At 46.1% G+C, this 26,943-nt stretch overlaps 1 protein-coding gene across 1 annotated transcript in view; it reads right to left on the bottom strand.

Moving 5' to 3' along the window:
* Window positions 1-1,236: 1,236 nt before the first annotated feature.
* Window positions 1,237-26,943, bottom strand: part of CSK (C-terminal Src kinase) — a 236,984-nt gene continuing 211,277 nt past the window's right edge. Inside the window, exons 9-13 of the mRNA XM_082254174.1 lie at window positions 25,802-25,892; window positions 25,440-25,513; window positions 24,179-24,374; window positions 13,925-14,011; window positions 1,237-3,137 (exon numbers count right to left, since the gene is read on the bottom strand). Coding sequence (XP_082110300.1) covers window positions 2,955-3,137; window positions 13,925-14,011; window positions 24,179-24,374; window positions 25,440-25,513; window positions 25,802-25,892 — 631 coding nt within the window. The 3' untranslated portion in view covers window positions 1,237-2,954. The remainder of the gene's footprint in view (window positions 3,138-13,924; window positions 14,012-24,178; window positions 24,375-25,439; window positions 25,514-25,801; window positions 25,893-26,943) is intronic.

Raw genomic sequence — 26,943 nt, 5'->3', positions numbered from 1 at the left:
GCTAATGAAGCACTAACAGATCAGGTAGAGTATGCCTAAACAGGTAAGAGAAGAGCCCTATTAGGTTCTAATGAGAACTTTATTTACCCACCTAGCAATGGTAGAACAAAAAGCAGGGAGATCCCTGCAGGAACCTTTAGAAAGTACAGAGGGAATCCCAACCTAAAAGACCATACAGGACATACCATGTTAAGACATCTTTTGGATGTTTCAGTGCAGGACCTAAAAGGAAGGAGAAGGAAAGAGACCACCTTTGGGAGAAAGGAGACTTTAGGCCTCAAAACAACCTTGTCCTTGTGCAACACCAACAGGGTTTATATGCATATTTTTTATTTTTTGTGATGTGCATGCAGGGATCTCCCCTGCTACACTTTGTATTCTGACAGCAGGGACTCCCCCCCCCCCCCCCCCCTCTGCGCCACCCCCCCCCCCCCATTTTTAAAATACACAGATCAGTACTACAGCAATTGGCTGCAAGAGCTGATTAAATGCTGGCTTTCCAGCAGGACTGTTCAACAGAAGTGGTTGTTAAACTGGCTTCTGTTGAACAGAATGGAGTACACACACACACACCGGCCAATTTTTGGTACATGTGTACCCAGGTAAAACTGGTATTGCACAGAGCAGCCCTGATCCTTGCGTTCTTGGGTCCATTGCGGGCGCTTCTGGCTCCTTTTCTTCCCGGTGTGCCATCAAAGGTAGCCGCTTCCTATTGTGACACAGCTGCGGCTCGCTCCCTGAGCTGCGCTCCCTGCGTCTATAGTCACAGACAGCGAGGCTAGATGCTTAGCCTGAGATACCAATTCCATCTGACCCTTTTCCCTTGTGCTTGTGAGGGTACTTATGACCTCTACTGCTGTGGAAAGTGGAGGGGGAATGCTTCGGTGCCAAAGCACATGCAGGCTGCTACAAACCCTGGCAGTGCAGAGAAACAGCTATACTGTGCCAATAAAAGAGAGCTCGGGAGCTATGGTCAGTTAGAAAGCACGTCCAGGAAGAGGAAGAGGCAAAGCAGGGTGCACAAGTGCAGTTAACTAAATGTAAATTGGCAGCACAAGCACACTAAGAGCTACAAAGAAACTAAGGTTAGCTAGGAGTTAGGGATGCAGCCTTCTCATTTTGTCAGTGTCATCTGAAGGTTGTGGAGTATGGTATAATAAAAAGGGAATGACTACAGATCCTGTGTCCCGTACTCTATGACTAAGACATTTTTTCTTTTTGATTCTCATAGTTTTTTGGGAAATTTGTTTCAAATTATAGAAAATTTGTAATGGGCTGAAATATAGCTAAAGAGCTACTAAGATTTCAAACAAAGAGGAGGTTTAATAATGTGAATAATATGTGCCAAGGGGAGGGTGGGTTGGCAGAGGATTTACATGCAGTTTACTGTACTGCGATTATGCCGAAAGCCTAATTGCAGCCTTTGTATTTGATATACCCATTCCCTGAGCAAGCCTGAAAATTCAAAACAATCTTCAATGTCAACAAGCAATAGGTGATTTGCTTGGAAAAATCTGAAGATATGTGTTGTAACTGGATCTCATTTTCTTCAGGTTGTTTGAATTGTTAAATGTGTTGTAATTTACTTGTAAGCTTCACAATTTTATCGGAGCCATGTAATTGTAAAAATTCTGCAGGACCTGCATCTAAACTGACTTACTGATTATAACCCTGTAAGATAATAGGAACTGAAATTTTCAGGTACAATGTGGAGCACAAGAACATGCAAACCAAGAAATCAGAAGAAAGGACTGCATGAGGAATCAGGCTGTTGAAACAAGACACTTTAAAAACAAGTAACAGGTCAACAACTAGATTGCATTTGGTCGGTCTCCTGTTTAGTAATACTGGGGCTTTTATGAAAATTATTGGAGCCTGCCAATAATAGTTTGTGTTGTGTTTTTGCTTTCACAATGCTGCCACTACCATTAAAAAATGTTGGAAAAGCCAAGGAGGATGATGCAGCAGCACAAGGGACAGTGACACAATTCCAGGTATTCGAGATCTGTAAGGTGCAGACAAATGCGCTGCTACCTGTTCTGGCAGTGAATAATTTATGAAAACGCAAACTATCAGGTGATCACTGCGGACCAAGTAATAGCACATGCTCCACCTGAAATGATAGCGGTAAAATGATTTGTCCCAACTACTGAAATGTCAGTGGTCCTCTGTCATATAAAGGTTTATCACAGTGGCTATGTTAAGAGTGATGAGGTCAAAAGAGATTACGTAACAAGGATGGAACTTTCTAACTTTCGGGAGATAATTTTTTTTTAGATAAGGACATCTACTACTGATAGGCTCATGAGTGCAGGAGACTACAGAAGTTGCATGAACTAGATCACCTCCTGTGGTTTATTATTGGCAAAGGCCTCATCAGCTCAGTATGTCAGTTTATAAGCAACCTATTAAATAAGGCAGAGAAGAGTCAGAAGAGAATTTCCTGGTCTGAAGCATGCATCATTATTTGCATTAATGGTTAATAAAAGTACCCATTGCTGATTGTATTAAGCAATGATTCTTCTGGTGACTGTGATTGCTTGTCTTTGTCAGAAAGTGTAGCGGCTTTACTTAAACACTTTTCGATTTGGTCCCCATTTCTCCTGGATGTTGGCAATGCATTGTTCTCTTCAGTTCAGGAGTACCAAGCCCACTGGACCTTTTTCCACTCTATTTTCCAACGAGTAAGTGGACACAGTAGGGAGAGTGAGATGTGACAACAAAAACATTTAGGAGAACATCAGCATTCTTCTGGAGACCAGCAGAGATCTTCAGCCTGTTTCTGGGCACAAGGGCAGCAGGTAGTGCAAGGCAGGGGAGTTCAGAGAGCCCAATATGTATTTACCATATACACAGAAGTCCTGTTGGCACTCTGGCCAGCACTTCTGATATGGCTGAGTCACTTTCTCTCTGGCTCTGAGGCAACAGGTGTTCTTTCAAAACTTGCCCCTGCTTTAATGGTAGAGCTCATTGGCTTTGATATGCTCTAGCTGTTCCCGGAGTTGCCTGAAAGTTGGTCGCTGGTTGGCGTCCAGATGCCAACACTTCTTCATAACATCATACACAACAGGAGCACAACCATCTGGGGCATCCATCTTGTATCCTTTTTCCACTCTAGGTACAACATCTCTCAGGGCCTGAGAAGATATAGAAAGTTAGGGATGTCAGTTGCTTAAAATAGTTAAAATAAGGCAATGTGCACACCTAAATTTCTACCATGGATTAAGGACTGCTCACTTTCCCCATAGCAAATATAATTCTCACTGATATGCAATAAAGTGGACCCAAAGACCATTTTAACCACTTGTGGTTGTTTAACCTTAAAGATCAGACCAATTTTGGGGCAAAAACTATTTAAAAATGTCCAAACTAGTACAATCCATTTCTTGGAGTACAAATTGAGACATTTTAGATTTTACCAAGGGTTATATGCAGCTACTTGGACCCTGGCAAAAAAAAAAAAAAAAAAAAGGGCTGCAGGGACATCCCCCTACAGTGCATCCGAGAAAGTATTCACAGCGCTTCGCTTTTTCCACATTTTGTTAGGTTACAGCCTTATTCCAAAATAGATTAAATTCATTATTTTCCTCAAAATTCTACAAACAATACCCCATAATGACGGAGGAGGGCGTGTGAAGTTCAGCATAAAACAGGGACATTAAGTGTGAGGGTTCCTGACATTTGATGAGTTCTAGAATTAAGACGGACTCCGGACTCTGTGGGGTCCCCGAGAACTGAGTGCGAAAAGCATTGGCGAGTTGAAGGTATCTATAATGCATATGGTTCGGGAGAGAGAACTGTTCTTTTAGCACCGCATAAGGTTTGAGGGTACCCCCCGTCAGTATGTGTCGTAACTGAAATACACACCCCCCCCCCCCCCGTCTGCACAACAGCGCGGAGTCAGGAAGCGAACAGAACTCCCAAAGGGTCCTGTTATGCCAGAGGGGGGTAAGGTCATGGAGGGAATGGCCGTTCAATCAGTGCATCACTACCTCCCAAACACGACTGTAATGGTAAAGGAGGGATTTAGGGTTCAGTCTCTCCACCGTCCCCCGAACACCCCGAAGTATAACCGTAAACGGATCTTGCGATTAACAAGCCCACATTGGGCACAGAAGAGTCAGGAAGCATTCTCTGTCGGTTTTGTCTATATGAAACCGTTGGGAGAGTTGTGAAGCCAGGTAGTATAGGTTAAAGTCTGGGAGCGCCAGGCCACCCAAATTCGTAGGGCTCCTGAGCTTCCGCCAGGAGATCTTGTGTCTACTTGATCCCTAGACAAAGGATTTAAGGAGGGATTCCAATTGCTTGGAATGTTTTAAGGCTAAGTATAACGGGGAGTGCCATACAATATACAGCACTTTGGGAAGGAGAACCATTTTTAATTAGATTGACCCTACCCATCACCCCCAAGGGCAATTTAGACCACACCTGAATTTTAGATTTTACCAAAGGGAATAGAGGTTGGACATTATCTAATACATAATCCTGCGGATTGTTCGTTACGTGAACCCCCAGGTATTTAAGCGAGAAACACATTGGAGGGCAGGGTTCGCAGGGGTGACCGCCGACGGAGCCGCATCTAAGGGAAGAATTTGCGATTTATCCCAGTTAATTTGGAGGCCGGAGAATCTGCCAAAGCGTTCTATAACCAATAGGGCCGTCGATAGAGAAACATCCGGGTCTTCCAGGTAAAGTAGGGTGTCATCGGCATACATACTTATCTTTTCCGTAAGGGAGCCCCTGCGTAGGCAACGAACGTCGGAATGTGCTCCAATGGCGATAGCCAAGGGTTCCGCTGCCAGGGCATAGAGTAGAGGGGACAACGGGCATCCCTGTCGGGTGCCCCTAGAGAGCGGGAACTTTGCAGAAGTCCAGCCATTGGCCAGAACTCGCCCCACCGGTGCGTTGTAGAGTAGCTGGACCCATTTTATGAAATTGGGTCCGAATCCATATCTCTCAAGGCATGCCCACAGAAAGGACCACTCAACCGAGTCAAAGGCTTTAGCCGTGTCCAGAGTAACCACAACCCTCCTACCCGAGTTATCATGTTCAGCCTGTAGGTTTATGAATAGTAGACGTAAATTAAAAGAGGTGTATCTGCCAGACATGAAACCCGCTTGATCAGGTTGGATGAGCGATAAAATAACTTTATTGAGACGGATGGACAAGATTTTAGCTAAAATTTTAACGTCCACCTGGAGGAGGGAGATGGGGCGGTATGATTCCGGAAGATGAGGGTCCTTACCGGGTTTAGGGATTAAGACTATCAACGCCTCTCTCATAGAGGGAGGGAGAGTCTGATCCTCAAACAGCTGGTTAAAAAGGGTAAGCAATTTAGGTAGCAGAAACTCAGAGTATTGAGCATAGAACTCCACTGGGAGTCCGTCTAGACCCGGGGACTTTGATCTGGGGAATCTGGACACGGCCTCCGCAATTTCACCCTCGGTGAGCGGTGCCTCCAACTGTGCAATCTGCTCGGAGGACAGTGCAGGGAATTCCACAGTACGTAAGAAGTCATGCATGTCTAGGCAGTCAGCCGGAGCCCTGGAGGTATAGAGGTCACTAAAAAAGGAGCGGAATCTGTCCGCAACTAGCTGGGGATCAGTCAAAGAGGCACCGAGTCAGTTGTCAAGGAAATCACCACCGGCGCCTGGTCCTCGCAATGAACTAGATAAGCTAGTAACTTCCCGGCCTGTTCCCCATGAGCGAAGAGTCTCTGTTTTTGGAAAAACAACTTCGTCTTAGCCGTTTCGTAGTCTAATTGGGTCACCACCTTAGATGTTAGTTTAAACTGGGATTCATTAGCTTGGGTGGGGTCAGCCAGAAAGGCACGTTCTGCTGCCGTTTGGTTGGTCGTTGCCCGAGAGTAGGCCTCAGCAACATCCACCTTGATTGCCTTAACTCGGGACTGCAGGGTAGCCCGGGCGTGTAGTTTAAACGCCTCCCACACAGCCCCAGGAGAGGCTGTGTGTTCATTCCCAGCGAGTCCAATTGTCATCCAAGGCATTCCCTTCCGCCAACAGGGCCAACCACGCCGGATTGAGCCTCCAAGCCAGCGGCGGCCTACTATGGGGCAAAGACACGATAACCCAGTATGGGCAGTGGTCAGACAACGACCTAGGGGAGAAGCCCGCCTTGAGTAGTCTAGGGAGCAAGGCCCGGGACACCAGTATTAGATCTATTCGGGACATAGAGTGATGGGATGCAGAAAAGCAGGAGTATGATCTCTGAGAGGGATAGAGGGTACGCCACGTATCCTGCAGCCCAAAACTCTCCAACAAATGGGCAAATCTAGTGCTTGTGATCGGAGTCGACACCTGGGGGGGAAGCACCAAGTCTGTCAAGAGTGGGGTCCAAAACATTATTAAAGTCCCCAATCCAAGCCGCCGGCAAGGCCGAGTGTTGAGTCATAAAGGCAAATCCCTCTAAAATAACAGAGCTAGAGAAGGGGGGCGGTATATAAAAGGTTAATATAAGCAGAGGTTCACCAAATATAGAAACCCGTAAAAACACATATCTACCCTCGGGGTCGACGTGAGATCCTAGAAGCTGGAAATGAACAGATTTTGGTCACAAGAACGGCCACACCTCTGGAGTGGGAGGTGTAAGCCGAATGGTATACCCACCCACGGACGTTTCAGGGACAACTGCATACAGCCATCCAGATGGGTCTAAACCAGGACCAAGATATCCGCACGCAGCTGTTTAAGGACATTGAAGACAGCAATCCGCTTAATGTTGTCTCGCATACCCCTGACGTTTCACGTCAAAATTTTCAAGGAGGCCATAACCACAAAGCCAGACATAAAAGGGCAGGGGCCTCTGAGATCTCAGTCGCACCGACTATATAGTGACATATTAAGCAGCTGAAAAGGAACAATATAAAATACCCTGTAACATATCGAGACTGTACTGCAGGCCCCGCAGCATTAACAGTATTGGCATACTTGCACAGAAAAGTCAATTGTGCAAAAAAAAAAAAACGACATCCCCCCCCCCCACCCTGCCCCACCCCCAACATCTGTGGGCTTGGATCCCCAAAAAACCAACAACAAAAAAAAGTCCCTGAGAAATTCAAAAAGTTGCAAAGAAAAAAAACAAAAGGGGGAAAAGGGACGAGGCCAGGTAGCTTGTAGAGCTCAGCACAAAATTAGGCCTAATGCGAGGGTACAGGTCTGGTCCCGTAGACAGGAGGAGCACTTGAAAGAAGTTTAAGCAATAGTTCACACCTGACGCAGCAGGTGTAGGAGCGAGAAAAAATTAGCTGGGCAGCATAGCAGGCAAGAGGGCTCAAAGCCACCATTGGTAAAAACAAAAAGGGGAAAAGGTAAAAAAGAAAAAAAAAACATAGAAATGAGCAAACGTGGAGTGTTGGCGCTCCACTGGAACTTGCTGCTGGACTAAGTCCCACCAGCCATAGGTCAGAAGTTATACGGGTTCACAGCAAGTCTCGGTAAGGAAACCTGGGGCCTGGCCGCTCCAGCAACGCAAGCCACAGGAAACAAACGGCAGCATGGAGGTGGAAGGGTCCCAGGAGGACAGGAGGGGGGAGGTGGGGTAGGACAGTCCATGACGAAATGTCTAGTTGAAGAGAAAAAGAACAAAAAGTATAACTAGGAAAGAAAACCTGGAGGGCAGAAGCAGAAAGGGCACAATCAACATCATCCGCGGGCCACAAGATGTTCCAGCCAGGCTATGGCCGACTCCAGATCGTCAAAGAAGTGTACTCTGTCCTCTCCTTCCACCCGGAGGCGGGCCGGGAACCGCATAGCATATTTCACATGTTTAATCCGTAGTCTGCGCTTGGCCTCCATAAAGCTTTTGCGGCGCCTCTGGACCTCTGCCGAGAAATCTGGGAAAATTGCAATCCTGCCGTTTCCAAATGGGATGTTCCCCTTCTCCCTTGCCAGGCGCAAGATAGCATCCCTGTCCTTATAGTTGAGGAACTTTGCAATAAATAAACGTGAGAGAGCTCCCTGGGGTGGTGAACGCCCGGATATACGGTGAGCCAGCTCCACCACAAAGGTGGGCGAGAAGGAGTCCCTTCCATATGTTTTAACAAGCAGCTCTTCTAAATAGGTGGTAGGATCAGCACCCTCCGACCCCTCAGGCAGGCCTATAAATCGCAGATTGCAGCGTCTCAATCTGTTCTCCATATCGTCCTGTTTCTGCAGGATTTGCTGTACCTGTTGTTGCAATCTATCTGTAGCGTTCTGAATGGGGGGGGGGGGGGGGGAGAGAATCCTCAAGCTCACTGATCCTGTGTTCTGTGTCTGTAACACACTCTCTAATCTTTTGCATGTCCTGCCGGATCAGCGAGATGTCCACCTTAACCTCCTCAATTTTGGCAGTGAGTGTTGTCTGGCAGATAGAAATAGCATCCAGGACCCTGGCCGTATCGGTGCCTGCAGCCGTCCCTGCCTCCTGTCCCGGGGCAGCGCCATCTTGGGATGGGGCCTCCTTCTCCTGGCGGTGATATTTATCCAGTTTTGCCACCGTTTTAGCATCTTTCTTGGGCGGTGACATGGCGTCCCAGGTGCCCGGGGTATGGGGAAGACAAATCGGGGTGTATGGCGGCTGTGGGGCTTCAGGATATTAGAGTGAGGATAACGGTCCGGCGGAGCTCACCTTACCCGCATCTTACTGCATGCCGCGCCAGGCCACGCCCCCCCCCCCCCATGAGACCTTTGATGTCATCCAGGGTACCTCCAAAGAGGCGATTTCCTTGAAATCTTTTTTCCTTGCCTTTTTTTTAAGTCTGATCCGTAGACCAGCACTTGAGCCAAAAGACACATGGGAGGACCAATGCCAAAACAGAGAGGTGAGCCATCAGGGGAGCCGCATCCAAAGAGGCATCACAGATAAACTGCATCCCCTGGACCAGCTTGTCCGCCAGCTCAGCAAAGGCAAGGGGGAGCTGTTCCCCCTCCAGGTCACGTTGTAGGAGCTTAGCCCACTCAGTCAGAGTTTTCAACACTAGGGCAACGGTGAATACCGGCCTCATTGCGGAACCAGCCAGAGTGTACATAGTGCGGGCCACAGCCTCCGCCTTCCGGTCAGCCGGATCCTTAAAGGCCGGGGACTCTTCAACCAGAATCATGGTTGCTTTGTTTAAATTGGAAACCGGAGGGTCCACCACCAGTGGCACAGTCCACTTCCTAAGAAGGGACTTCTCATAGGGGTGACACCTAGTAAAGCGCTTTGGGACCCCACTGGGACCTTTGATTGCCTCCACTCTTTAGCTGCAATTCTGTCAAAATAGCCACTTTGGATGGCTTGTGAGTGCCAAAGGGTACCTGCGCCTCCGTCGTAGCTTCAGCTGCATCCTCCATCTTCAGGGTCTCATGCACAGACACAATCAGTGAATGCACTAGCGCCTTTTCGTGCGCGGTCACAGACGTGGAGGAATCATCCTCACTATAAGAGGATTCCAGGCGCGTGGTTGCAGACCAAGCAGAGTGACCCACGTCCACCGAATCGGATTCAGGATCTGATGAGACAGATAAGGCAGGGGAAGGCTGGGAGAGCGCTTTTTGCTAGCCCGTCGCCCTTAAGCCACCTCCACCCGGGGCACAAGGGACTTCTGGACCGCCTGTGCATGGATGGATGGTTGGGACCCAGAGGGCCTCGCAGCCTCAGAGTGGGAAAATGTGCTTCAAAGACTCCAGGACCCCACAAAAAGTGTGAAACACTGCTAAGGGACAACCCCCACCGCGCTGGCAGCACCACCTGGTCACCAGACACAAAGCACCAAGCCATCCTCAGCAGAGAGGGAGAGGACTCACCACCCACCAGACTCCCCACCCAGCAGAAACAGGCACCTGCAGCCACCAGGAGAATCTACACTACACGTCCGGCGATCAGTAAGTAAAACGATCCAAGAGTCAGCACTAGGGGATGAGCAGGGGCTCCCACCGCAAAATCGCCACCCAAAGGGCTCCACTGTCATGGCCGGCGCTATTTCCAATTGCAAACCACGAAAAAATGGCCGCCGGATTTTACAAACATGCCCGCTGTGTATAGAAACATATAGGCTACAACAAAATGGTGGCCCTGCATGGCACCACAAGGCTTACAGGGACCGGAGGAGGGAGACCAGGCCTCAAGGACAGATCCTGGCAGAACGGGGGGCCCTGGTAGGAGCCCCCACCAGGTGCATCCCCGCCTGCCCACAGTCGATCGTCCGATCGCCTGCTGCACACTCACCCGGCCCCCATCGCCGGTCAGCGCCCTGCCCCCATCCCAGGAAAGTAGTCCGGTGCAGCGTGATGGGGGCAGGATGAGGGACTTGGCGGGGGGGGGGGGGTGCCTGCTGGAAGGAGAGGAATCCGGGGATCCGCCCATCCCAAGTCCACCCCAAAACCCTTCAGGGGGAGGGGGGGCCAGACACTCACCATACCAGGAACCAGGCGGGCACCACCCAAGACAGAATCCCTTTCCATCGAAATGGGGGGGGGCTGTCAGCCAGACAGAACGCTGCGACTTGGACCGAGACCGGGTCATATGCGACCTTGCGAGGCGCGTTAAACTTGCAGGCCAGCCCCCGTCCAGTGGAGCTTAGACATATGCCAGTTTTCGGTAATTCGATATATCGCGGTATTGCATAGCCACGGTAGTGTTATTGTGGCATTTTTAAAATACCGAGTTTCTCTGCTCCTGGGTCTGACTTGTGAATTGATACATTTCAGTGAGCTGGATGACTCATTCACTCACACAGCTAACGCCTTTCAGCATTAAGTCTCCCAGTAACTATAAACAAAAATGATTACATTGTATCTTTTCGGTCCTCCTGCAGGTTTAACCAATTAATGACTTTACTATTGCTTTAGGCCTGGTTCACATGTATGCGGGTTGGGGGCCCACATTTGCACAGGCATAGCAGCCCATTGATGTGAATGGGCTTGAGCTGCTATGCCTGCGTTTTCAGCTGAAAAAAGGTGCATGCAGAATTTAAAAAAATGCAGTGGCCATGAAATCCATCCTTCTTTTGCACCATGCGACTTACCTGCCGTTGCTGCACACGCAAACTGTTTTTAAATGCCGTGCCCACGTATACAAAAAATGCAGAAAGCTTGCCAGAGCAGGAACTGCAGGTTAGTCGCATGGTGCAAAAGCAGGATGGATTTCAAGGCCACTGAATTTTAAAAAAATGCTGCATGCACCTTTTTTCTGCGGAAAATGAGGGCATAGCAGCCCGTTCAAATCAATGGGCTGCTATGCCTGTGCAAATGTGGGCCGCCAAGCCGCATACATGTGAACCGCCAACCCGCATACATGTGAACCACCAACCCGCATACATGTGAACCAGGCCTAAAGCAATAGTAAAGTAATTTATAAACAACACCTCCTTCAGGTTTAACCACTTCTTGACCACAAGGATTTGCCCTCTTAATGACCAGGCCATCGGATCGGAGCCGAGCGCCAGGACCAGTTATCACCAGTTAGGCCAGACACTGCTTGATGACCTATTTTAGGCCTGGTTCACAGAGTCTGTACTGACTGACTATATAATAATGTGCATAAGTGAACCAAAGCCCCTAAATTCAGCAATGAAATTGAAGTGAGGTGGAAATTTAATAATTTAAATTTAATAATAGAATACCGTGATAATACCGTATACCGTGGCAAAACCTTAATCAATTAATCGCAGCATGAAAATCTGATACCGTCACAAGCCTAGTGGAGCTATGTTGCAGCCAAACTAGCGTGAGGTGAGGTCTGCATGCGCTTGCTGGCCAGATTGGGGTGACCACTAGATCTAGATTATTCAGCCCATTGCCCAGTCCAGCAGTTGACTGTAGATCTCACAGGAAAATATCCAGAAGGAAAAAATGTTCTATCTAAAAAATTGTCAGGATCAAAGATCCTAGCAAAGAAATAGGTCCTTACTCCTGACTAGGCAGGCTAGGCTTTAGCAGAGAGAGGCCATATACCCCTTGGGCCTGCCCATGGGTGTAGCCAGAATTATTTTCTGCCTAGTATCCTACTCCAGTAGGGGCAGTATACCCCAATGATTATGAATATCAGGAGCTGTGTCCGTCAATGAAAGAAAGAGAAAAATTAAAATTAAAACAAAAAATTAAAAAAATTAAAGTGCCCCTGTCCCAGCATACAAAGGCAAAAGTGTGCGTAGCTCCAGCAAGCACAGAGTGATTGTCCCACACACGTGAGGTATCATCGTGATCAGATCATGGGCAGTAATTCTAGCAGTAGACCTCCTCTGTAAATCTAAAGTGGTAACCTGTAAAGGCTTTTGAAGCATCGCCTAAGGATAGCAGTATTTACATCGTCCGTGGCTGTTGCACGGATGTGCACAATTTTAAAAGCGTGAGATGTTTGGCATCTATTTACTCAGTGTGACGTCAGCTTTTATATTTTACAAAAAATTGGGGTATGATGTTTTTTTTTCGCACTGAAATTTAAAAATGTTTTATTTTTTCCAAAAATTTAGTTTGAAAATTTACTGTGCAACTACCATGTGACAAAAAAAAAATGCAAAAACAACCAATTTATTCCTTAGGGCCTCTGCTTTAAAAGTATATAATGTGTGGGAGTTAAGTAATTTTCTAGCAGCAAAAAAAAAAAAAACAAACTGATTGTTACATGTAAACAAGTGGCAGAAAAAGCCTGGTCTTCAAGTGCTTAGGAGTAGGGATGATCGAACGGTTCGAAATTCGGCCGAATTTTCAGCAAAAAATTCGGAATTCGTCAACCAGAACCGACCAAAATGCAATGGTACAGGAACTGGGCTTTAAAAGCCCGTGATTGGACCAGAACCATCAGTAAAAGCCAATTGAGGGGGCAGGAGGATGCTAGGAATGTGATTGGAGTGACTAGGGGGTCCAGAGGCCAATCAGTAGTGAATATGCCCCCCAGTTTATAAGATAGCCCCGCCAAATCTCTAGCACTTTAATACAGGGCTGTGGAAAAGAGTGGAAGCAGTTCTGTTACTCCTTCTTCAAAGGTGTCATTTAGCAATTATTAGTGTGAGGAAAGGGATATCTAGTGTAGTTAGGGTACTATTTTCCACTATAGTTAGATTCAATAATCTACATACAGATACATATCTATGTGTAGATACAAATCTACACATACACACATATAGGTGTGATAGGAGCGGAGCCCTATGCCTGCAAATAATTTCATTAGCGCAGGCATAGGGTTCTGCTACTTTCACATCTATATGTGTGTATGTGTATATATACATACATGTGTGTGTGTATATATACCCCTATACAGAAGTTCAGATGTTATGCCTGCCTCCAAAGATGTCCACAAAAAAGCCCAATAAACGCCTGTGAAAATAGCGGAGCCCTATGCCTGCTGTACTGCAATTCTAATACAAACAATCTTTTTTTTTTTTTCTGGTTCTGGACATGCTACAGAGCTGAAACTTCACAGGTACACTTTTTAGACCCCCCAGACAGTAAATCCAAAGAAATCTCTTTTTTTTTTTTCAATAATTTTTTTCAATAATTGGCTCTCTATCAAAAACGACAATTTTTAAGAACTTTTTTTTGTGTGATTAATAGTCTCTGGGGCATGACCCAGAACCCTAGGCACTTTTTAGGGGCATTTATTGGGTTTTTTGATTACCGAAGTTCGGGTCCCATTGATTTCAATGGGGTTCTGAAATCTGGGCCGAACTTTCGGGAAGTTCGGGTGTTCTGGTCGAACCAAACTTTTTTCAAAAGTTCGATTCATCCCTAGTTAGGAGGCCTGAACATCCATGTCTGTGAAAAGCAGTTCCATCCAGATATCTCGCTGTCTCCAATATCCTCTATCAGTCGATTTTCCCAAGGAAAGTAGTGTTTTGACATGTCAGGTCTCAGTCAAACAGAAGGAGGTCATTTTGTGCCATAAAGGCAACGTTTTCCCCATTTCAACATAACCCTCTAACAAAAGAGGAAAGCATAGTACTTACAATGCGTGGATAAGGCACTCGCCCAAAGGAATATATTTCCCACAGCAAAATCCCAAAGCTCCATACGTCAGACTTTGTTGAGAAAAGCTGTCAAATAAGAGACAACGGAAACAGTTAATACAGATAATGAAGTGCCTTTTTTTTATAATAGTCATGTTTTTTCCCTTAAATATACAAGCTGCTGTATTTGTATCTACTAGGATCCTAGTTTTAAAAAATGGAAAACCTTAAAACTACAATAATTACTTCTGAACGATTTTTACTAAAGCCAGCCAAAAAAGGATCTGAATTTTGAGCCATTTATGGACAGGCTGATTGTACACAAGTCAATCTATCGACTGATTTGTGTACAAACAGCCTGTCAGGTTTTTCCCCAATGATCAGTGCTGCTGGCTATAGTGGGCAACACTTATCATTGTATTCTGATGGCGGGGAAGACGCCCCACTCTCATAATACAATACTACAGTAGGAGGCTTACCCCTATGCACATCAATGCATTGTTTTTCATTCAACTAGCTGGTTAAAAAAAAAAAGCAAAATGTATGGGCTGCCCAAACATCTGCCTACATCTGCTGTAGGCAACAATTTACACCTGCATCCCTAAAGTTATATTAAGGTCTTATTTTTTTGGTGTAAAAACAAATCTGTTATACTTATCTGCTCTGTGCAGTGGTTTTGCACTGAGCAGCCCAGATCCTCCTCTTCTCAGGTCCCTCCCTCCTGTCGAGTGCTGCCATAGCAAGCAGCTTGCTATGGGGGCACCCGAGCCAACCTGCTGCTCTGTGTGTCAATTCAGACACGGAGCTGCGGCTCGGCCCCACCCCCTATCTCTCATCATTGGCTCACTGATTTTGATTGACAGCAGCAGGAGCCAATGGCACCCGCTGCTGTGTCTTAGCAAATGAGGGATAGATCCGGACAGTTGAAGCGCTCGTGCAACATCGCTGGATTGAGATGGGGCTCAAGTATTAAGGGGGCTAATACACCCAGAAGGTTTTTTTATCCTAAAGCGGAGCTCCGCTCAAAAAGGGAAGCGCTGCCCCCCCGAACCTCCGCTGGGTATGAGTACCGGATTTGACAGAAGTTCGGCCCCCCCTTCTCCTTCCCCCGGCCCATTCACAAAGCGCAGCATGCTTCGCGCATGCGCAGTATAGAACCATCTATTAAAGACCCAAATCTTTACTGCTGGTTTCCCTTACAAGAAATAGCAGGGGCAGCACCCGGGAGCGGATTGAAAAATCCGCTGAGGTGCGGACATCACGTAATAACCATCCCTCAGGCAGTGTTAAACATGAGGGGTGGGAAGAACAAAAAAATTCCCCAAGGCTAAACATTAGCCAACCAGGCAACAGGAGCTCAACCAAAAAAACTGGAGCCCACCTGAAAAAAACAATACACTCTCAAAGGGGATCAGGTCCTTTAAACAGCAGCCTGCAAAACCTTGCGGCCAAAAGAAGCATCCGCAGATGCCAACACATCCACTTTATAAAACTTTGTGAAAGTGTGCACCAACAGCTGGCCACCTTGCAAACCTGAGTCACTGACGTCTGATGATGGAAGGCCCAGGAGGCACTACACGCCGGAGTAGAGTGCGCCCTAACAGGGAAAGGAGGAACCTGACCCTTGATGGAATAGGCCTGAATCACTGTCTGTCTAATCCATCTGGAAATGGTCGCCAGAGGAAGTGAACAACCCTTCCAAGGCCCATCCTTGAGCACAAATATTGGGTCCGACTTCCTTAAAAAATCTGTAGCTGCCAGGTACACCCTGATTACCCAGACCACATACAAAGCAATTTCCTTTGGATGTTTAGGCCTGGGACACAAGGAAGACAACACAATGTCTTCATTCAAATGAAAATCAGAGACAACCTTTGGAAGGAACGACTGACAGGGACGAAGAACCACCCTATCTCTGTGAATTACCAGGTAAGGTGGACAGAATAATGCCGCCAGTTCTGACAACCTGCATGTAGAGGTAATAGCCACCAAAAAAAGCCACCGTCTGAGACAGTGTAAGCAAGGGAATCTCCCGAAGTTTCTCAAAGGGAGGCTTCTGGAGGACCAAAGGCACCAAATTGAGGTCCCAAGGCGGCAACGGAGACTGCACAGGAGGAACTAAATGTCGGACACCCTGAAAAAAGATACGCACCAGGGCATGTGTGGCCAAGGGGCATTGGAAGAAGACCGTCAAAGTAGACACCTAGCCCTTGATTGTACTCAAGGCCAATTTCTGTTCAACCCCCCATTTAAGGAAGGTCAAGATCCGAGCCACGAGAAGGAGCGAGGATGAACCTCAATAGTCTCACACCACGCAATGCATGTCTTCCACGTACGATGGTAGATCTTCCTAGAAGTAAATTTCCTAGGTTTTAACAGAGTAGGAATCATGACTTAGATAGACCTCTATCCTTCAGCACCTGGCGTGCAAAAGCCAAGCCATCAAGGCCAGCAACTCTAAAGCAGTATGGAAGATTGGTCCTTGGGACAGCAGAACCTCCCTGTGAGGAAGCTTCCAAGCAACATCGGTGACCAGCCACAACAGATCGGCATACCAAGCCTTGCGAGGCCAGTCTGGAGCCACTAAGATGACCGGAATCCCTTCTGCCTCGATTCTGCGTAGAAGTCTTGGCAGAAGCTTGAGAGAAGGGAAGGCATAAATCAGATGATACTGACCTCACGGGGCCACCAGCACGTCTGTGGCGTCCGCCAGAGGATCCTGTGACTGAGTCACAAACCTCTGCACCTGTTCAGCCAAGGCACCAACAGATCCACCTCGGGGATGCCCCTTCGGAGACACAACTGATGAAACACCTCCGGATGAAGGGACAACTCCCCTTGGTCCAGCGCCTGCTGACTGAGGTAATCCACCTGCCAATTTTCCACCCCTGGAATGTGTACAGCACAGAGGGCTGGAACGAACCTTTCTGCCCACCTTAGAATGCCGGCTACCCCCAGAGCCAACAGGACACTTCTTGTGTCCTCCTGGTGATTGACATAAGCAACGGCCGTGGCATTGTCCAATTGAATGCGCACTGGGCATCCCTGAAGACAATCCATCCAATGGTCCAGACACAGTCTGATCACTCGGAGTTCCAAGACATTGATCGATAGACTGGACTCTTACAGTGTCCAGATCCCCTGAGCAGAATGTTTGCCGAGGATGCCTCCCCAGCTGGACAGGCAGGCATCTGTGGTGACCATTGTTCAATACATAGCCGGAGAACGATGCCACCATATCAGGGACTTCTTCGTGCCCGGATCGGATTGTCCAGAGACTGCAGAGTCTTGTCCCATATGGTCAGAATTTTCCTTTGCAGTGACCTAGTATGGAACTGTGCTAATAGAACGGCCTTGAAGGTCGACACCATCAGGCCCAGCACCCGCATGCAATTTCGGAGGGATGACCATCTGCTGGACAGCAGGAGACAAATTGCAGCCTGCAATTTCTGGAGTTTGTCCAGAGGAACGAGCACTCTGGTTAAGGCTGAGTCCAGAGTCAGACCCAGATAGTCCAGCTTTGTGGACGGAGCAATTGCAGACTTCTGAAAATTCAGAAACATGCCGAACTCCCGCAGAGTTCGTATGGCTATCTCCAGGTTTTCTAATAGAGCAGTAGGAGACTCCGCTCGCAGAAAGAGGTCGTCCAAGTAGCCCATTACTGCGATCCCCCGTTGGTGTAACAAAGCTAGCACCGGTGCTAACACTTTTGTGAAGACCTGAGGAGCAGAGGCGAGACCAAAGGGTAACGCCACAAACTGATAATGCTCCTCTCCCACGTCAAAGCACTGGTGACTGTCACATATCGGAATGTGAAGGTAAGCATTTTTTATGTCGATAGAGGCAAGAAAATCCCCCTGATGCAGGGATGCCACCACCGTGTGAATGGACTCCATTCAGAAATTCTGCAACCGCATGAAGCAGTTCAATGCTTTGAGGTCCAGGATTGGACGCACCTGGCCTTCCTTCCTGGGAACTGTAAACAGGTTTGAGTAAAAGCCCTGAAAATGTTCCAAAGTCAGAACTTCGATAATCACCCCTTGAAGTAACCAGTCTTGTACCACCCCCAAGCAGACCCTGTAAGCGGTCCAGGGACAGGCCAAATTTGTGGCCGAACCTTGCTGGGGGAAAACAGCAAAACTCGATCTTGTAGCCGGACTAAATAATTTTGCAGATCCACTTGTCTTGTACTAAGGAAGTCCATGGGCCCAGAAACCAGCGGAGACGTCCCACCCCCCACCCCTGATACGGGTGGGGGCGCACCTTCATGCTGGAGGAGCCTTGTCCATGGGTCTGGAAAAGCCCGCTCTCGGCTTGCCAGACCAGGTTCCTTTGGATCCTCCAGAGGAGGCCCTGAAAGGATTTGAGCCCTTGTCAGTCGATCCTGAGGGACGACGAGGTTCCTTGCTCTTAGTAGCCAGCGGAAAGGGTAGACACGCCAAAGGACCACTGCCAAAACAGAGCCGAGCCACTAGGGGAGCTGCATCCAAAGAGGTATCACAGATAAACTGAAAGAAAGCAGCGCCAGCTTAGTGAAGCATAATGTTTATTAATACAAAAAACACATAGTGACTTACACTTAGGTAAGTAAAAGCAAAGAGTAAGTCACTATTTGTTTTTTTGTATTAATAAACGTTATGCATCAGCAAGCTGGTGCCGCTTTCTTTCTGTTTATTCTCCTCAGAGCCTCTCCTCGCTCCAGCTGGCACCTGCTTTTCGTGGGCCCCCTCCCACCTTCCACCTCATCCAATTTTTATATTTTTCTACCCATTTTTTACCTCATGGTATGCCACCCACCAACATCAGATAGCGACATGTAATCATTGACTTTATCACAGATAAACTGCAGCCCCTGGACCAACTGGTCCGCCAGCTCAGCAAAGGCAGAGGGGAGCTGTTCTCCATCCAGGTAACGGTGTAAAATCTTAGCCTACTCGGTCAGAGTTTGCAACACCAGGGCAATGGTGAATACCAGTCCCACTGCCGAACCAGCCAGAGTGTACATATTGTGGGCCACAGCCTCCGCCTTCCTGTCAGCTGGATCCTTAAAGGCTGGGGACTCTTCAACCGGAATCATGGTTGCCTTGTTCAATCTGGAAACCGGAGGGTCCACCACCGGTGGAACAGTCCACTTCTTAATAAGGGACTCCTCATAGGGGTAACGCCAAGAAAATCGCTTAGGGACCCCAAGGGTCCCCATTCTTTAGCTACATTTTCTTCAAAATAGGCAGGGAAAGGAAACACTTTTGCTGCTTTGGCTGGCTTGTGAGTGCCAAAGGGAACCTGCGCCTTCGTTGCAGCTGCGTCCTCCATTTTTAAGGTCTCACGCACATATACAATCAGTGCATCCACCAGCGCCTTTTCATGTGCGGTTGCAAATGTGGAAGAATCATCCTCCCTATAAGAGGATTCCGGGCGCGTAGTTGCAGACCCAGCAGGGTGACCCATGACCGCAGCGGCCGAATCAGATTCAGGATCTGATGAGACCGATGAGGCAGGGGAAGGCGGAGGGCGCTTTTTGCTAGCCCATCGTCCGAAAGCCACCTCCACCTGGGACACAAAGGACTTCAGGACCGCCATCAGTGCATGGATGGATGGCTGGGACTCAGAGGGCCCTGCAGCCTCAGAGAGGATCAGGTGGGGAGATGTGCTCTAAAGACTTCATGAGTAACCAGGGGGACCCACAACAATGGTGGAAAAAAAGAAAAGCAAGGGAAAACCCCCACCGCGCTGGCAGCACCGCCCGCCAGGCACAAAGCGATCCTCAGCAGAGAGAGAAAGAACCCAATCAGACTCGCCACCCAGCAGAAACAGGCACCTGCAGCCACCAGGATAATCTGCACTGCTTGCACGGCGGTCAGGAAGAAAAAAGATCCAGGAGTCAGCACCAGGGGATGAGGAGGAGCTCCCACTGCAGAAATTGCCGCCCACAAGACTCCTCTGTCATGGCCGCCGCGATTTTCAATGGTAAACCACCGCAAAATGGCCACCGGACTGTACAAACATTGCTGCCGTGCATAGAGATACACAGACTACAACATAATAGTGGCACCATGGGGCTTCCAGGGACCAAGGAGGGATCCCTAGGCCTCAAGGACAGACCTAGGCAGGACAGGGGGCCCTGGCAGAAGCCCCCACCAGGTACAACCCCCCCCCTACAGCTGATCTTACAGTTGCCGGCAGCACACCCCCCCAGCCCCCATCGCAAGTATAGTGCCCTGCCCCCACCCTAGGAGGTGGACCAGACCTTCCAAATAGCCCCAGCATAAGTGGAGGGGGTTGGATGGGGGAGAGATGAAAGGGGGGTGCTTGACTGGAAGGAGGGGAACCCAGGGGTCCGACCATCCCAAGCAAGAGCCCACGTCCACCCCAAAACCCTCCAGGGGGAGAAGGGGGGACAGCTACTCACCATACTAGGAACCGGGTGGACACTGCTCCAGACAGAACCCCTCTCCATCGAAATGGGGGGGGGGGGGCTATCAGCCAGGAGCAATGCTGCGACATGGGCCAAGACCCGGTGGTATGCAACCTCGTGAGATATTTAACTTCCAGGCCAGCCCCCGTCCAGTGGGGGTATGTCGCGGCCCATCTAGCGCGGAGCTCAGGTCTGCGCACACTCGCTGGTCAGACTGGGGTGACCACTGGATCTAGATTATCCAGCCCGTCGCCCAGTCCGACAGTATATTGCAAATCTCACAGGAAAAATCCACTAGTAAAACATTTCTATCTAAAGAAAAAATTTGGCAGAACCAGAGATCCCAGCAAGGAACTAGGTCCTTTCTCCTGACTAGGCAGAAAAAAACTGAGTAAATCTAGCAGGGAGTATACCCCTTCGGACTGCCCATAGGCATAGCCAGATTCTTTTTTTGCCTAGTGTTCTACTCCTGTAGGGGGCAGTATAACTCAATGGTTAATAAGATCAGGAGCTGTGTCCGTCAATGAACGAAAGAGAAACCCAGTTACATTACCCATGTGTGGGTGAGTTGGCCCAAAGTCAGGGTGAGTACCATGAATATTTTTACTTTCCTCTAATATTTATGGATATCTACATAAAAATGGAGTTTCACAGGAAAAATAGATCTGCAAACTTAGTTACTAACTAGGACTAATCCTATTTGCTAGGTTGACTGGAAAAAGGTCCCTGGTGACCAACACATCTGCTCCACTTTGAACTCCTTGCCTGTCAGGCAACCTGCAGGATTTGGTTCTTATTGCTTCACATGACTTTTCTGTCACAGGGAACAAAGGGCATAGGATGCCAGGTCCCACTCCTTAATGTACAGAGCATGGCAGATCTATTGTGAATACAAGTAGGTCTGAGTGGGAAGCAGTCTTTAACCGCTTCCCGCCTGCCCACTGTACTTAAAAAGCGGGGTGGGAGCTTTGTTGTTCTAAGTCGACATACCAGTAGGTTGCTGAGAACGAGTGCCTGTGACGGCTGTGATCTTCAGATACAGCCCATCATAGATCGGAATATGGGTGCTGTGATTGTTACAATAAATAGTGTTGTGCAAGAGTAAAAATCTGCCTAGTTGCTATTTCAACGATATTGGTTGACCAATCCAGATTGTACTGTGTATGGTGTGCTATCCAAAAATGTAAAATAAAATAAACCTGTGTGATATAAATTGTTTCGTGAAAAGTCAATGTTTTGATGTGATTCCAATGCTGAGTATATAAATGTGTAACCCGCTTCAATAATCATACAGTGCTGTGATTGGCCCTCCTGATCACGTTATAACTGTGTCCAATCACAGCCTTCACACTGTAAACAGGTGTGTGTGTGTGTGTGTGTGTGTGTTACACAGTGTGCCGTCACAGATAACAGACTGCAGCTATCCCTACACAGAACACCAAGCACCACTGTCCCTGTCTCATGTACATCTGTCACAGTGTCCCATGAACATCTGTACCAGTGCACAAAAAAAGCATCTGCAATAGTGTACCATTGCAACATCAACTGTCAGTGTCCGCCATTGGACAATCAACAGCTGTCAAAGTATACAAGTGCACAAAAACATCTGTTAGTGTACCAGTGTCCCACCAACAAAATAAAAAATACATACCTCTCTAACACTAAACCGGTCAGCAATAAAGGCTTATAAAGCCTTAGTGTCGATTCACATTTGTGCAATGCGGGAACGCTGCGAATATACAGCGTGTTCCTGCATCGCATCCGCACCCTTGGCAGTTCACACTGCCATATGCGATACGCTGGGGGTGTCAAAAGTTAACGACACCCCCAGATCAGATCGCATATCACAGTGCGATCTGAAAGTTTGCACAGAAAAGGGTCCTGTGCGTGTTTTAGTGAGATTGCAGTGCGAATTCAGCCATACAAACTGTATGGCTGAATTTGCACCGCACAGAGATCGCATGTAATTTTAGGAGCAGTGCGCTCCGAATTACATGCGATCTCTGTGATCGCACAAATGTGAACTGGCGCTCACCTATGGAGATTTTTAAATACCAAAGTTTGGCGCCATTTCTCAAGCGTGCACAATTTTAAAGAACAACATGTTTGGTATCTATTTACCCGGCACCATTTCACCAAGCATGTGGGTAATATATTGTCTATGTGTGCATTGAAATTAATTTAAATGTATTTATGCGTTAGTGTGTAAAATTGCTTTAGAAAAACTGCTGCGCAAATACCGTGAGACATAAAAATTTGCAAAGCTCACCATTTTATTCTCTAGGGCCTCTGCTACAAAATTTGTAATGTTTGGGGGTTCCAAGTAATTTTCTCCCAAAAATACGTATTTTTATTGTAAACAAAAAGTGTCAGAAGAAGGCCTGGTCTTAAAGTGGATAACGCCTGAAGGTACTCCTTAAATGCTGCGCCTCTCTATGTGGCCAGGCTGTGAAAAAGTCTCACATCTGATATTGCCATACTCTGGAGGAGTAGCAGAATGTGTTTTGGGGTGTAGTTGCAAGAATGCCTATGCGGTGTGTGAGATAACTTAACATGACATTGTAGTGAGAAAAAAAAAAATGTCTTCATTTTACAAAGAATTGTGGGAAAACATTACAACTTCAAAAAAACTAGACATGCCTCTTACTAAATACCTTAGATTGTCTACTTTCCAAAAAGGGATTATTTGGGGGATATTTGTAGTGTCTTGGCATGTTAGGGCCTCAAAAAATTATATAGGTCATTAGTAAGGTGTGATCAATTTTCAGTGATTAGTACCATAGCTTGAGGACTCAAACTTTCACACAGACTAAATAATAGACACTGAATTGGGGTTTTTTTTTTTTTTTTTTTTTAAACCAAAGAAATGTAGCAGTATAAAATTTGGTCAAAATCTATGAAAAAATATTTTAGAACAGAAACCAAGAAAAACTCTTGTTTAAAAATGTCAGTCTTTTTTCATTTGTAGCACAAAAAATAAAAAACACATTAATGATAAATACCATCAAAAGAAAGCTCTATTTCCGTGAAAAAAATTTTTATTATCATTCAAAGCGCGACAGCACTGAGTCCCGGTTCACACTATTGCGATGCGGGAACACTTCGAATATACTGCGTGTTCCCGCATCGCATCCGCAGCAGAGGCAGTTCACACTGCCATATGCAATAATCTGGGGGTGTCAATTCAAAGTTAACGACACCCCCAGATCAGATCGCATATCGCAGTGAACCCCCATGCGATCCGATTCTGATGCGGACCAAAAAAAGGGTCCTGTGCGAGTTCACTACGATTGCGGTGCGAATTCGGCCATACAAACTGTATGGCTGAATTTGCACCGCACAGACATCGCATGTGATTTTAAGAGCAGTGCGCTCCGAATCATATGCAATGTCTGTGATCGCATTAGTGTGGACTGGCACTTAAAGCGAAAATTGGCCTGGGCAGAAAGGGGGTGAAAGTGCCCAGAATTGGAGGTAGGTAAATATATAAAACACCTCCAATGCTCCTGTTGGCTATAAACCATGTATTCTAATTTAGAGTTCAGGGAGCTGGAGAGCAGTTTTTTTAGTTAATAACAAGCAATAGGCACTTTTCTATGCTGACATGTGCCTAAAGGCTAGAGAGGTTTAATGACAAATCTACTTCAAATGTGTTTCTAGCTGTATTGTTCTATAAAAGACCACATCTTAATAACGGCTACACTGAAGAGCTTTTCAGCTGTTGTAAAATCAATGTGTGTATATATATATATATATATATATATATATATATATATATATATATATATATATAATGTCACAGCGTTGGTAAATTTATGAAAAGCACAGAGGTAACTTGCCTTCTCCCGTAATGCCTCTGGAGATGTCCACTTCACTGGCAGTTTGCTGGTGTCTTGTATTGCAGAGGCTTCTTTAGTAAGTCCAAAATCGCTGACTTTGGCAATATTATCTTCTGACACCAACACATTGCGTGCCGCTAAATCTCTATGCACAAAGTTATTGGCTTCTAGATATTCCATTCCTTCAGACACATCTCTAATAAAGACCAGCGTAAAAATGACAAATTATTATGGCAATAAAGGACTTAAATGTATCCAAACCTGATGGGAAAATTTCATATTTCCTTATTAATATTGGCTAGCAATATCTAAAAACAAATTTTAAACCTGGTCAAGGGGCCATATAAGGATATAAATATGGATTTACTTAATGCTTTAGGAATGCCATTGCAAACTGACCAGGATGTACCTTTTCTGCTATTCGGAGTTTGTAATTGGCCAAATGCTACCTACTAGTCACATATACTGTATATCACAGCAAAAACTTGTATTAGCCACGGCTGCTTAAATGCACGTGCCTGGTTTTCATCATCTGTGCCAGGCCGCAATAGTTGCGGGTGGCACTCCTTGGCGAAAAGGCATGTATAGCTAAGCAATATTGATACATTATTCAATCTTTTATTTGTATCGGTCATTACGTTAAAAAAAAAAAAAAAAAAATGTAATACCGACAAGCGTTTGTGTGATATCTCTTTGCACATCTTGAATAAAGCACAAAAACAAACTATCATGTAACTGTGATAAAACAACCACAGTTCAAAAATGTACTATACTGCAGCTTACCTGTCCTATGTCAAGACTGCATTACTTTTTTTTTTTTTTCCAGACTTTGTTTTGCCCCCCACCCCCCCTTTTTTTTTTTTCTTTACTGATGATTCTAACTCACTCACTGTATTCTATGGAGGAGCTGCATGGTTACCTTAGGACAGGAAGTGTGCTAGGACTATAAAACCCCTCCTCTATGAACTGGGAACAATGTAACTGATAATGCAGTTGAGGCAGAGAACACAAAGTTATAAGCTCAATGGATTTCTGGAAGAATCAACAGGTATTTTTGCACTTATCCAACAGTTGTAACAAAATACTTTCAACGGTGTATTAAATGGACCAAAAAGGGAGTAAATAAAAGAAGAACATTGTTATAGTGTTTAAATAAACATTATTTAGGTATACAACTAGCTAATTTGATATTTAATATTTCCTACTGTATTACATATTGATTTAACTGGTCAAAGAGCAGGGCAGGTTATGGGATACTTACAAAGAGAACTGCAGTAAACATTCCCCTCCTAACACCGACCTTCCCCGAGACCTTAAATAGTCCACTAAGCTGCCCTGGGAAGCAAAAACACATGTCAGATGGTTACTGGACTATAATCAACGGAGCTTCTAAAAATGGGAATCTGGGTAAAGCGCAGAAAACCGCATTATAAAGTGCAGCAGAGAATTGTTAAAACTCACTCAGTTATATTACATGATTACATAGTATTACATTTTACATTATTACATAGTATTACATTTTCACAACATATCCGTTTCACCCAAGTAGAGAATAACTGTTTAAATCATTATGATTTTACAGAACCCAAACCTTTGTTTTAAGTAAAACATAAAATCAATTACCTTTGCCATGAATTCTGTGACAATATACAGACTGCTCTTGTCTTCAACAATCACTCCCAGCAGCTGAACTAAATTTTTGTGTCGCAATTGCCTAAAAATATAAATTGTATACATTTTTCTTAGTAGGTAAGAAGTGAGTAACCACATAAGATATCTGCAGGTGAATTATCAATGCAAACTCAAAGCAAGGACACAGCAAATACTATTGGTGTTTATGTGCCCAGTTTATGCCAAAGCATTGTTGCGCTGGGGAAAAGGGTAGATTTAATGCATTTCTTTCTTGCAGTGCACAAAAACACATTACAAAATACATTACAAAGTGTTACATTCCAAAGAATTACACAGAACTTTAAGAAATTATGAAAAAGGCAAGGACTGCAATGCATTTCAACAAAGCATGACAGTGCATTTACACTGCACATCAGAGCACATGTATAATGCCCACAACATAAGAACACAAACTTTGTGGTGTACACCAGCTAAGTCCTGTCCCTACGCCAACATACACAGATGCCCTGAGAGAGACCCCAAAACTAGTCTTTAAAAAAAATCTCAAGTTCTAGGATGTAAGCAAATAAAGGATGTAAACTTTCTAATCTATTTAGAAGTACATGGCTCAAAAATCTATAAAAAACGTGGCAAGAGACTTTTAACCTCTGTGCATTAGAGGAGGGACATACAGTCAGGTCCATAAATATTGGGACAACAACACAATTCTAATCTTTTTGGCTCTATACACCACCACAATGGATTTGAAATGAAACAAACAAGATGTGCTTTAACTGCAGACTTTCAGCTTTAATTTGAGGGTATTTACATCTAAATCAGGTGAACGGTGTAGGAAATACAACAGTTTGTATATGTGCCTCCCACTTTTTAAGGGACCAAAAGTAATGGGACAGATTAACAATCATAAATCAAACTTTCACTTTTAATACTTTGTTGCAAATCCTTTGCAGTCAAATACAGCCTGAAGTCTGGAATGCATAGACATCACCAGACGCTGGGTTTCATCCCTGGTGATGCTCTGCCAGGCCTCTACTGCAACTGTCTTCAGTTCCTGCTTGTTCTTGGGGCATTTTCCCTTCAGTTTTGTCTTCAGCAAGTGAAATGCATGCCCAATCGGATTCAGGTCAGGTGAT

The sequence above is a fragment of the Pelophylax lessonae genome, assembly GCF_965119305.1.
Source record: "Pelophylax lessonae genome assembly, chromosome: 4".
Lineage (NCBI taxonomy): Eukaryota > Metazoa > Chordata > Amphibia > Anura > Ranidae > Pelophylax > Pelophylax lessonae.
Note: the sequence above shows the minus strand (reverse complement) of the source record. Positions and strands in the feature narration are given on the sequence as shown.